This window comes from Sinohyriopsis cumingii, chromosome 17 (assembly GCF_028554795.1).
Source record: "Sinohyriopsis cumingii isolate HCF-2022 chromosome 17, ASM2855479v2, whole genome shotgun sequence".
NCBI classification, from domain to species: domain Eukaryota; kingdom Metazoa; phylum Mollusca; class Bivalvia; order Unionida; family Unionidae; genus Sinohyriopsis; species Sinohyriopsis cumingii.
The window spans coordinates 4,157,568-4,170,555 of NC_142977.1; the positions used below are offsets into that span (position 1 = coordinate 4,157,568).

Genomic DNA, 12,988 nt, shown 5'->3' on the forward strand with positions numbered 1-12,988 from the left:
ATCATTCATTTCTTTTCATATATTTTTATGCATTTATTTATTTATTCTTACCTAAAATCCCAAAACTACTTTCCAACAACCTCTCATTGATTAGATTTCTTTTCTTCTTCCATCCTTCTTATCTAAATTTAAATCAAGTTTATTAGGTTTTCACCCGCAGGATGTATGTTTAAATGTAACTTTCACTCGCGGCATGACCATTTTCAGCACTTATTAAAATGCTATATATGTCATTTTGTGAAATAAAAGTTATTATTATCATTAGTAGTAGAAGGAGTATTAATGAGAACGTATAGATAAGCATGATGACACAAGAACGTTTGATCTTGATATTTTTTAAAGTTGTATTGTTGAAATAGCGAGCTGTTTTCTGCACGCCGTAAAATGTTCATTATCTTGAAAGTTTCAGTTATCTAGACGCGTGTTATAAAGTTTGCGGGGTCATTTATGGGACACTACGTGGCTGAGTACGAGCAAATGGTCGGTCGCACGTACGTCTATATATCCCGTGTAGGCGGATCCTTTGTATTTATAGGTGTGCCATTGCATTTCTAATACACCACTGCCTTGGTAAGCATTATAGTAATCTATACACCCATTTGAAGATGAAACTGAGCATCGCGTTTTCCACTGTGGTGGTGATTTTCTTGGCATGCGGTACGTACGAGTGTTTCTTTTTCAATCTCATTTTGTTCCATATGTTTCTGTTTCTTAGTGGACAAAATATATAAAAACAATTTTAATGTTTTAGGTATACCAATTGTGCGGTCACAATATAAGCGCAACTATTCCAGTATGCTTAAATGGATTCAGTTGAAGCAAATAAGTACATTTTAGATTTGACACAAATTATTGGAGCGTACACATCATGTCACTGAACAACCAAATCGCTAACAAACACATGACGGACATAGAGTTCTTTGTCAAGTATTTAGATTCTTACTTACTAAATAATAGATGTAATTTTCAGTAACATATTGAGATATCATCTCCTCACATTTTTGTAATCACAACAATAGTTAACATTTGTTACCATGGAATCAAATGTGTGTAGAACAAACAAATATAATACTTACCAATATAACTCGTGTACTAGATGTAATTGGGGAACACTTAATGGTGAACACAACTACATGGTCTCTGTGAAACTATTTCTTGTTGCTCAAGTTAAATTCTATTTCCTCAGGAGATTTTTAGCTTAGCTATTTATTAAATAGCAGTAGACATATCTCAAGGGATTTGAACTGAATTCAAACATATAGTTGTGTGTTCCTGCAGTTCAATAGGTTTTCAAGCCTGGGATTCGGAAAAGTAAATATGTAAATGTGACTCCGTTTCTTCACTTTACCTCCTTGATACGGCTTGATTGCTTTGTTCAAGTTAATGTATGCATGCAAATAGTTATATCTGAGTAAATAATTTGCGTTTTGAAATAGTGTATGTCCATTCATTATGTGGAGAAAGCTAATCACGATATCCGCACTTTTGAGAATACAGTGTGATTGGTCATGTCTGTCATTCTGTCCGTCTGCCAATCATTCCATTCCTGTGTTTCAGCTTCTGTCACTCATTCACTCGTCTTTTTTTTTGTAACCTGACAACGATGGAGATCGAATAATAATACTTGGTTTAATATTTCACTAGAATAAAAAGATGACAAAAATGGTTCCCAACAAAAACTCAGCCAACGCGGGTGGAAGACGTAAGGGTTTATCTCTTGTAACACGAATTCCATATACACTGATTGAAAGAGGATGATCATATCGAGTGTGATGATTCATTAGATAAATAGATAACAAGGAAGATTTCAAAACTAGGATTAACTCATCGAGTATTATGGTGGTTGGGTTGGGAGTTAAGGATCAAATTTCGGAGATAGTATGGACCCTTCTTTATAATCACAACTTTGCAAACACATATGTTTGCCTGATGGTTATCACGGCTTTTAATAAAGTTTAACGAAGCTAGTAGTACGCATATGTTAGTTGGCGCGTTTTAGGTAATGTAATTTAAATTGTTAATTGCAAGTACAAAAAACGTTTTCTACATTTTAATTGTTAATCTAATGACTAATACATCACGAGCACGGAAATACACATATACGGGATGTGACAAAATACGTATATCAGCTTTTTCAGAAGTACTTATTACGCAATTCCTTCGTATCAATCAAATAATTCGCATGATACGTTCATTAATTCAACAAAGTCATTATTTTTTATGGATACAAAATTTAAGATTATTATTCGATTTCGTCCAAAGATGAGAAGTGCTACTAACCGTTTGAACCTCTGCATTGGGGAATATTCATTTGTTCTTATTATTTCAGCAGTAATAATGCTTTCTGTAACATATATAGTGTTTGTAATTAACAGTTTCAATAACATTGCTAACGAACCAAAAAACGGCTTATATATACAACTGAGGGCGAGTCAATTACAACAACTGTTTTAAACCTGAAATGTACCTATGTGATTTGAGATGGGAGGGAAAAAATTGAAGGGTTTGCTTGACAGCCAAAAATACAATTTGAAAATTCGTGTGTGTTCTCTTTCTTTCAGGAAGTGGCTCGGCTTCACAGCTGTTTCATGTATACACATGTCCTTTGAGTCCCTCACTTAGCTCACTCGACAGCTGCAAGAGCGGGAGGAGAAATGCATCGTACGAAACCCAAATAGAAGAAAAAAGATCTATAGAAATAGATGCACAATACGGGATTAAACATGCATTTGTCCAGATCGGAAACCTTTGCTATGACTGGGGAAACTGGAATTATCAAGTAAGTTACGCGATGCCCTTTATCTTCTATATCAATCAATTTTAAAGATATGTGGTATAAAGTATGTCCATATCGGCTTGCCATGATGGGAATTATACAATAAGAGTACAATTTTATTTTCCTAAAGATAGTTTCAATTTTAAACACATATATGGCTACTTGACTACTTTTTTCAGCCAGAGAGAGGGACAGGGAGAGATAGAAAGAGAGGCCATTAACCATCGGCATAAGTTTGAAGTTTGTGAAGTTTTAGTCTGTGTAGAAAACATGGGCTTTTTAAGTGTTACATGAAAGGATTATGTCAAAATATCAATCATAAAAATAAACGTAAAATCAGACTAAAACATGTTTGCAATGCACATTTACATCTTGAAAGGTCCATATGCGCAGAAACGTGGCTTTATAGGCTCATACTCTTCATTTTGTTCTTTAAGTCCTGGATCGAACCTTCCAAAAAATACAAGATCAGGACGAACACCTACAGGACATTTCAACCTTTCTTGCATGTACAAATCATTATGTCATAAACATAATAACTTGAATGCATTTTAGGCAAGAGATTTCTAAAGTAATCTGATAGCTCTTTCAAAGTAATATTAAAAATAAAACGTTTAATCTTAAAGAAATTGATATGCTAATTAGTAAGAAAAGATATCAGATTATCTACAGTTTGGTTGGTGCTGAATGTTTGCACACTTGCATCAAATTTCAATTCTTTCTAATTATCTATGATGCCTGAGTAAATCTATTAAATTAAATCTCTTCTTTTCACAGAGAAGACGGAATTGCAACGATGAGGACCTACTTTGCTGTTGGCAGTATAAAACGTTAGAGTTTACTGGTACAACTAATTGTCCAGATCGGGTGCCCCAATTTGAGTCAGCCTGGAGAGAAACTGGATACACTTATAACGTCGTAAACTGGAACTGTCAGACGTATATATGTATATATATATATATATATATATATATATATATATATATATATATATATATATATATATATATATATATAGATAGATAGATAGATAGATAGATAGATAGATACTTCGCTTCTGCCATCCAATAGATTTAAGATTGATTCTTAAGTGGAGATTTAGGTTACTAAGATTTATTGAATATCTCAAATCTTACATATACCACATTGATACTTTGGTCCATCAATGTTTAATTTACTCGCTGTTCTAAGTGCTACACCATGTCTTTATGTCTATCATAGGTTGACATATTCACCTTTTGTAATCACGTGTGAAAATATGGTCTTGGCTTGTAATCTGCATTTACTTTGCTATAGCAAAATGTGTCTATGAGGTTCTTTGGTCTCAGTTTAGCCGTCTATCGGATTGCTTTAGTGTGCCTCACGATTCCCCAATTGACCAGTGTGTCTGAATAATGTGACCTAGTTTCAGGTTATTTGGATGGCATGTCAGAATAAAACTTAGTCGTTCATTTAGTTTATTATTTAGTCACTTACCTATAATTTGTACTTCTTGTAGATCTATTACTATTATTGTTATTATTATTATTATTACTATTGACACAGTTTATGTTAGTGGTGTTGGTGTGGTTATTTTAAGAAAGGGACAACGACACGTCCTGGATAGAATCGTCTGCTACTTGACTTAAAGTTAAGAAATAACAATATGGTGCAGTGCCAAAATGTTGAATAATACTTTTATTCGACATAGAATCATGTGCATTTTTGTAGCATCAACACGTTATACGTGTATTTTAACAAGATAACCTGGTTGGATTTCGGATTTAGAACATAATAATTTTGATGGTGATACAAATATAATGTTTAATGATGAATAACATGAATGAGGAAAAGAATTATTATTAATACGTGCGTGTATAAGATCAAAATATTCGACAAATTAACATAAGCTGCACGCACCTAATAATGCACCAAATGAAAATACAAATAACCTTATACAGTACAAGGACAAAGGTGAATGATTCACATTAATTTCACACGACGAAAAGAATGATGTGTTTTATTCAAATAGTAAAAAATGATGCACTTTACTCTTATAGTAAAATGTATTTACTCAGATAGTGACAAATGAGATATTTTACTCAAATAATAAAATAATGAAAACAAAGGAACATATATAATACAAATATCGCTAAAATCCTAAACGCTGGGAATTAGAAACCCGAAACTTTTCCCACGGCTAAAAGATTACACGTATGGAGTTACACACTGCGTTACCAGCACACTTAGTTAACAGTCACACTGGTCAATCGTGCAGTCACCATTCCAGGTAGTCACCGACCACCATTCAATTTCTTGGTCAATCAAGCAATCAGCGTCCTCCAATTGGGCAGCAACGCCGATCCCCTGCAAATCAACCGACAACACTGTTCACTCAGCTCTACGGCTGCAATGGTTCAGTTTTTCATCTGTTATGGTCAACTTCTATGTTTAGCTCTACAGCTGGTACCACGTAGACTCCGATCAGCTGAAATTAAATCTAACACCGTGTACTAAGAATGACACGTGCATATATGATAACAGGCAATGAGGTTATATACGGTAAGCTATAGAAATTACATTGTCGGCACGACATTAAAAAACTATAAACAGGTTCAAAAGTGAACATACCTGCGTCCGATGAGAATCCTATGGAACTATACGTTTCTTAATAAAATGCAATTTTACACTGCTAATATAAATCTTTTGCTAAGTCAGAAACAAGAATGGAAAAAATTTGCATTATACTACGTCAGCCGAAGCTACATAGAAAATATACAAAAATAAACGTGGAAGAGCAATAGTTATAACTCATACACAAGAAATTAATAAATAACTCACATACCTATGCAGATAAAGCTGTGCAAGTGCTTTAAGTAGATTGCTCACTGACAAGACGTTCCGTAATGTGAAGATTTAGTCTCACGGTGAGGCATTTATACACTGACGATGCAGCCATACATCGTCTGTGCGCTGGAAGTATTCGGTTTTTTCCCATCGCAAGCACTTCGCACGTGCGGCAGAGGATGACCCTAAGTCACTGTTGCGAAATATAGAACAATATACATAAATCACCCTTGGGTATCGTTGTATCCACAAAAAACGTAACCAGAGTACATGTATTTAATAAAGGGATTTATACAATTCAGTGACATTTATTATTTGCCTTGGTTGTCTATATTTTGTATCTTCTATTTTACCTTCATTTACAGATATTTCATGACCGCTCCGGTGGCCTAGTGTTTAGAGCGTCCGCCTCGGAGTTCCCGGGTTGGAACCCCGGAGCAGTCATACCAAAGACTTATAAAATGGTACTAACAGCAGCCTCCTTAGGCGCTCAGCATTAAGAGGTTAGTGTTAGGACTGGTCGGCCTGGTGTCAGGATAATGTGACTGGGTGGAGCATCATGCTACGTCTGCGGTAAGATGCCCCAGTGCTAGACATCACTATAAACTGTCACACTGCAGACATCGTAGCGATATAAAAGAAAAGTTGTTTAAGCTACGTTGAAAATCCAAATCGTACACACACAGAGACACAAACAGATATTTCACTGTGCTTTTATCTCAAGTTACAAATATTCTTCACTCTTTCCAGATACGCCGATGCGCTGAAAGACTTTCTTTTACGCTGTCCCCAAACAACAAGCTACGCTGTTTCTGTTGGGTGATTGGACAATATTATCATTACTACTTGAACATAATTTTGTTTCCCGGAAATAAGACAGCAGAAAATAAAATATGTTTGACTGATCAATCGATGTGTCATGTTTTGAATAATACAGCTTGGTTTACCGTTGTTTATTTTTGCATACTATTCACATCTTTTCTAGTATCTGTGCATTAACATAATATTTACCTATGTTTCATTTCTCTTGCATTCAGTACTCTCATTATAGACGGAAAAAACGTAATTACAATGTAATTTTTAATAAATAAGTGCCGAGCAAACGAAATAAATAAAATGACTGAATGACTGCGCGGACTTTAAAAACAACAATAATACACAATACATATATATATATATATATATATATATATATATATATATATATATATATATATATATATATATATATATATATCTTCTTACATGTTTAGGCTCTCATAATCAGTAGCAAGACAGAAGTGAAGACAATAAGTTTTATAAAGTCTGACGAATAATCTATTTTCTTAGAAAACAAGATTAAAATGAGGTAAAGATCTTGCAGTTTTAAGAATCAAATCCAAAGATAATACAAGTGTAATCCAAGACTTAAAAATTAGAAGTCTTAGTAATAAAATATTCCAATGAATTTGAGTTCGAGTCCCAACTAACACCCAAAATGGAAGAAGATGACTTATAGTGTGGTCAGTATAATACTGAAGTGTCAACAGTCAACAGCTTTGAATTCCGAATAAAATTTCAATAAATGTCTTTGTCAAAGAATTCTGTATGAGCACTTAAATATTCCAAGCAAAAATACTTAATCTCGTAGAATCCAAATAATTTCAAGAAAAATTAAAATTAAACTCCAACTGGTCATAACAAACAAAAAAAGACGTTACATCCAATTGTTTAAAAGCCCAACTAAAATTAATTATCAAAACATCACTTTTAAATCGGGCTACTGCGCAAAACAGACGCCCGGATAAGACCAACCCTCCGGTAAAACAAGAATTTCTACATGTTTAAAGTCACGTACTCCCAATACAGCCTCAATTTCACTCTATAAATCCCACACTAAGAACGAACAAAAAATGAAGAAAAAAAGAAGTTGTTTACTGATTCTCAATCAAGGTTAGGAACTAGGTCAGCATTTGATACAAATTTCTAATATTAGGTTTTCGAAAAAGTGAACTGAATTACTGGAAAATATAAAATCCAATAAATAAAATTACATTACAATAGCATGTAATGGAACATAAAAAAATTAAAACTAACAAACAAACACTTAAATTAAATCAAATATATATTAAATCAAATAAACACAACACTTACCTCCATAATAGAAAATAAAGATTTATAGAATAAAGCTTTCTTTTTACCATAGATTAATTATACATGAGGTTAAAAAGCATAAGAAGAACTCTTATGAATTATACACAGTGTACATGAAATAATATATTTTTAAACGCGGGAAAGTGCATCTGCTATTAAATTATATTTTCCCTTGATGTGCCTGATGTCAATATTATATTCCTGTAACAATAAACTAATCCTTAGCAGTGTTTGATTTTTTTTATCTTGCTGATGAAAATAAAGGTGTTGTGATCACTAAACACAATAATCGATGAAGGAGCTTAGCCAACTTCAGCTTCAAAATGTTGTAATGCCAATATCAAAGCCAAACATTTCTTCACGATTGTTGAATAATTTCTTTGGTGCTTAATTAATTTCTTAGAAAAATAGCTCACTGGATGATCAACAATATTTTCATCTTCTTGAATCAATACTACTCCAACTCCAATATCACTTGCATCAACGGACAATTTAAATGATCGGCTGAAATTTGGATTTGTAAGAACTGGCGTGCTTTTAAGTATGGCTTTTAATTTATCCTGGCATTTTTTAATCCAAAGAAACTTGCTCAATACATTTGTCAGGGGTTCAGCACTTATAGAAAAATTGGAACAAAAAGTTCCTATAGGATTTAAGATTTAGTACAATATACATAAGAGAGCATTACATGGAACGACAACTCGTTGATAGACACGGGACTCATATAATACATTTTCCTGATATTTGCTTGAATTCTTACGTGCTCATTGATAGTCTTCAACTTCTGGAGCATATTCAGATACGGTCTCCTTTCCTTTATTTGATCCCAACAATTGTTAGAATTTGACCCGATTAAATCACAGCAATAGTCAGAATTTGACCTGATTAGGTCACAGCAATAGTCAGAATTTGATCTCCTGAATTCATGCATGTTGAATCGTCAAACAGCAATAGTTAGAATCTGATCTCCTGAAATCATTTGTGTACAAAGCAGATATAGTTAGAGTAGTTAATGGGCACGAAATAGGGACAATGGGGCTTACCATTAAAAGCATGGTCCCAACCCATAGGGACAATGGGACTTTAACATGGGTGCGGCTATCTACGGACAATGGGAATTTAACATGGGACTATGTAGGGAGAAGTGGGAATTAAACATGGGTGGGACTGTCTACGGACAATGGCAATTTAATATGGGACAGTCTAGGGACAAGAGAGGATTTGAACATGGGTGGGGACCGTCTAGGGACACGAGTGGCAGAGGAACATTTGTGTGTGTGTGTGTGATTTGGATTTTTAACGTAGCTTCAACAGTTTTTCAGTCATATCGCTACGATGTCTGCATTGTGGCAGCTTAAAGTGATGTCTAGCATTGGGACAACATGCCATAGACATGTAGCATGATGTCCCACCCAGTCACATTAACTTGACACCAAGCAAACCAGTCCAAACACTAACCTATTAATGCTGAGCGCAGTTAGTATCATTTTTACAAGTCTTTGGTATGACTCGGCTGGGGATCGAATCCACGACCTCCCGCATCCGAGGCGGACGCTCTAACCACTAGGCCACCGGAGCGGTCGGTAGATGGACAAATAGAGACATAGAGATAGGCACATTTACAAACAAACAAACAGCTAAAAATATTGTCATTACCAAGTGCTACTAATATTATTGTCGTACCATACTCCAATGTTAAATATTTCAAAACGCAGATGTGGAATGTTTAACTTTTCTATTCCAAGATCAATCAAAACGGGGATTTATTGAAAACAAGGATTTTAGTTTTAATATACTATTGTACGCAATGTAAATACATTGGGAAGCAAACAGTTGTTATATCAATTGAATTCAATAATTTGAAGAAAATAACATTCAGCTCAAACTGGTCACAACATAATATTTTTTAAAGTCCTAGATGTTAAAGAACGACTGTTAAATCCTCACAGTCACAAGATAATAAAGTTTTCTGCTTGACCTGATGTCACAATTAGTATTACAAATAATATATATATATATATATATATATATATATATATATATATATATATATATATATATATATATATATATATATATATATATATATATATATATATATTGTAAGTACCATTACATGATTTTACTTTTGGAATTTTTATTCATGGTAGTAAATTGTACAGTTTGTTATATTTTATTTACGTGACCAGGCTGTTCAGGAAGCAGATTATATGGTATATAGAAAGAGATGCTTTCGAATATGTTGACAATTATTGATAATAAACTTAAATACAAGACATAATAGAGCTGTTGTCTAATTTCTCATTGGCTGATGGGGCTTTCATTTGGAAGAATTCACTAACTTCCCATTCGTTGGTCTGGGTCACGTGAATAGGAAAAGTCAACGCAACATGAGTAGTAATGTCCGTCACGTGGAGTAGATTGCAATTTATAATCGAAATAGATGCGGTATATAAAGAGAGAATTGAGTAATCAGTTTCATTCCGATTTTTGAATCGTTCTTACTTCTTGTGTCCTGTTTTATATCTGCAGACGTTGTTTATATTGTACTTAGATATTATTCGAGAGAGAAAACCCCATTTGTTTGGTGTATTTAGTGGAAACAGAAAGTGCTCTTTTTTGGAATATGATATTATTATGGAACTTTGAGAAACTATTTGAAGGAATGCGTGACATCGCCACTTTTACAACGTCACGGTTCTTGGAGGACCAGTACAATCCAGGTTTTGAAATATACAAGGAATTGTTTTTATTAATTTAATACTTAATTGGGTCTTGACTATGATTAATTTGGAATCACTTCATAATGCTGTACGGTCTTCGCATAATCTTCATTTGTAAAATCAATAATTAAAATGTTTGTTAAGTTTTACAAAACTTGTTTTTTTTTTGTTATTTCTCTTACATTGTGACCATATAATCATAACAAAGCAAGCCACACATTGCAATGATACTGGAAAACACAAAATAAGTTGAAACCTTATGGTCATTGCACACGTACATGCAACGAGACGTACATATATATTACTAGACAGCCTTACGTACATGTTGACCGTTGCTAAGTAAAATGATTGGTCATTCCTTCATAGATTAATGGCCGTATTTTCTATGTCTGTCTCCTTGTACATCGAGATAATGTCAGCCTATCTGTCTCCACGAGTATGAAGACATATTACGATTTACTTAAAAGAAAAAGGTTCGGTCTAGCTTATGTAAGGTGTTATGTCAAGAAATCGTTGGCCTCATGTCATTATATTTATTGGTCTCTTTCACAATTTTTGTTTCAAATGTCCATATTAATATGACATGGGTTTGAAAGTGGTGATATAAAGAAATTTAATTTTACCAATACAATTGGTATATCAAATTTTGATCCGCCCGTGGCGCAATAATACTCATATATAAAGATTCTTGCAACTGTGTGCTGTCGATTCTAGGCCTATAAAGCAATGATGAATTTCCACTCATTAATCAGTGTCCTGATATATAGGTTATTTTCTTCCGTACTGACTTAAAAGGTACCAGAAGCTGGACTTTCAGAGTCGTCGGCTTTACTGTAATGTAATTAAATAGTTAATCCTATTATATTTAAATCAAGTATCAAGTAATTATTTTAAATGCAAACGTTGTTCTTTGACGAACATGAAGTAAAAAAACACACACACACACATGACAACATACTTTTCCTCATATCCAAAACTGATCAAATCAAGAATATTATATGAGAATAATTCGTAAGATATATGAATCTATAATTTTTTAACAACTATTACATCTTCTCGTGGATTAATAAAAATGTACTTATATATGCATGTATGTAAAGAAAATAAAAATGCAAGCTAGTATTGTTAATATCCTAAAGATGACAGCTCTAAGCTACTCTAACGTCTTAGCGTCTGTGCTAAAGTTAAATACAGCATGTAATTATTCAGTAAAATTGATCAGAATTGAATAATAAACTTGCAAACATTCTTGGCCCGTATTTGGTCAAATAAATTTTAATATAAAATACTTAAATTTTTGTCATTTAAAGATAGAGGTGATTAAAAATGCCTTTCATCTAAAATACAATTACAGGTCATGGAGATTCAATGGGAACCTTTGTTGGCAAATACATTGTCATCATGAACATGTTTCTTGAATATGATTCTCATTTTCTCTTATAATCATCACCTTATATTTGACAGTTAATTGGGCATATATTACCCAATAAGCCATTTGCCAATTACAAGGAATTTAGTCTATAAAGTTTTCATGAACAGGTATTTCCCATTCAGACGGAAAACAAATGCGGTGATTGAGTTTTGATTTAAGCAAGTATAATATTAACACTTTAATTAGTTCTAAGTGGGGATGCGAGTGAACTTGCAAGAAGCAGAATTGTCACCCTGGTTCTCCTCCAAGTTAATACAACTGTGAAAACGCGAAATAAAAGTATTTTCTTTAGCGATTCTAATTCATGAAACTGAATGTATGTGCTAAAAAGAATCCAACGGGATTTTGTTTTGGGAAAGGGTTGCTATGTCTCGTCTGATTTTTTAGCATATGACCCTAGATAAAGCACGGACATTTTAAAAGAAAGGTATGCTTGTATGTGCAAATATAATTATGACATATTTATTAATTTGGATTAAGGTTTTCTACACCGTCCTGCTCTAGTGTTTATATAGCTCCTTAACCCTGGCTGGTTGCGGAGCTTTAATTACCCTAGTGATCCTTTTCAGGGATCTATGTTGTCCAATGTATGCTATATGCGTATGCTATATGCAGTGTATGCTCTCCGTTTGTTTCTCTTGTATGAACTGGCTCTATAATCACATTTATGTTCAAAGTTTCTTTTAGTTATCAGAGTTCCTATGTAAGAAAAATAAATTAATTCCAGCTAGGGACGTTCGGTATTAGCATGTGGCGGTGGCATGTGACCCAAGTCTTATGTTCACACTCTTCCGTGACAGAGGCCAATACCTTAATAGGTCATTTCATGCAGACTTCGGCGAACTTCGTAATTTCCTCAGAAATTTGATCACCTGGCGGGTGGTCAGCTGACCATAATATCCACTCGATAACTGGTACGAAAAATATGCAGCGTCAGCATCAATTTCTCCAACTACTTCAACATCGTTTATCGAGTTGAAAAATGATTATTTAACAGCGATGATGCCGCTAATGTTGGCGACATTTAATGTTGGAACCATCCTGTCTAATTTTCTGGAAACTATGGCTGATTTCAAAGCTATACGAGAGCGTGGCTTT

General features: G+C 33.8%; 1 protein-coding gene across 2 annotated transcripts; it reads left to right on the forward strand.

Moving 5' to 3' along the window:
* The first annotated feature begins 558 nt into the window (after positions 1-558).
* Positions 559-6,540, forward strand: LOC149777665 (uncharacterized). 2 transcript variants are annotated; one of them, XM_089938227.1, is made up of 4 exons: positions 559-657; positions 2,562-2,779; positions 3,554-3,722; positions 5,046-6,540. In XM_089938227.1, the coding sequence occupies exons 1-4, from the start codon at positions 606-608 to the stop codon at positions 5,270-5,272; spliced, it is 666 nt and encodes a 221-aa protein (XP_089794353.1). In that variant the 5' UTR covers positions 559-605; the 3' UTR covers positions 5,273-6,540. The 2 variants fall into 2 exon arrangements, with proteins under 2 accessions (XP_089794353.1, XP_089794354.1); XM_089938228.1 differs by having other exon boundaries at positions 3,554-3,714; positions 6,353-6,540.
* Positions 6,541-12,988: the final 6,448 nt, after the last annotated feature.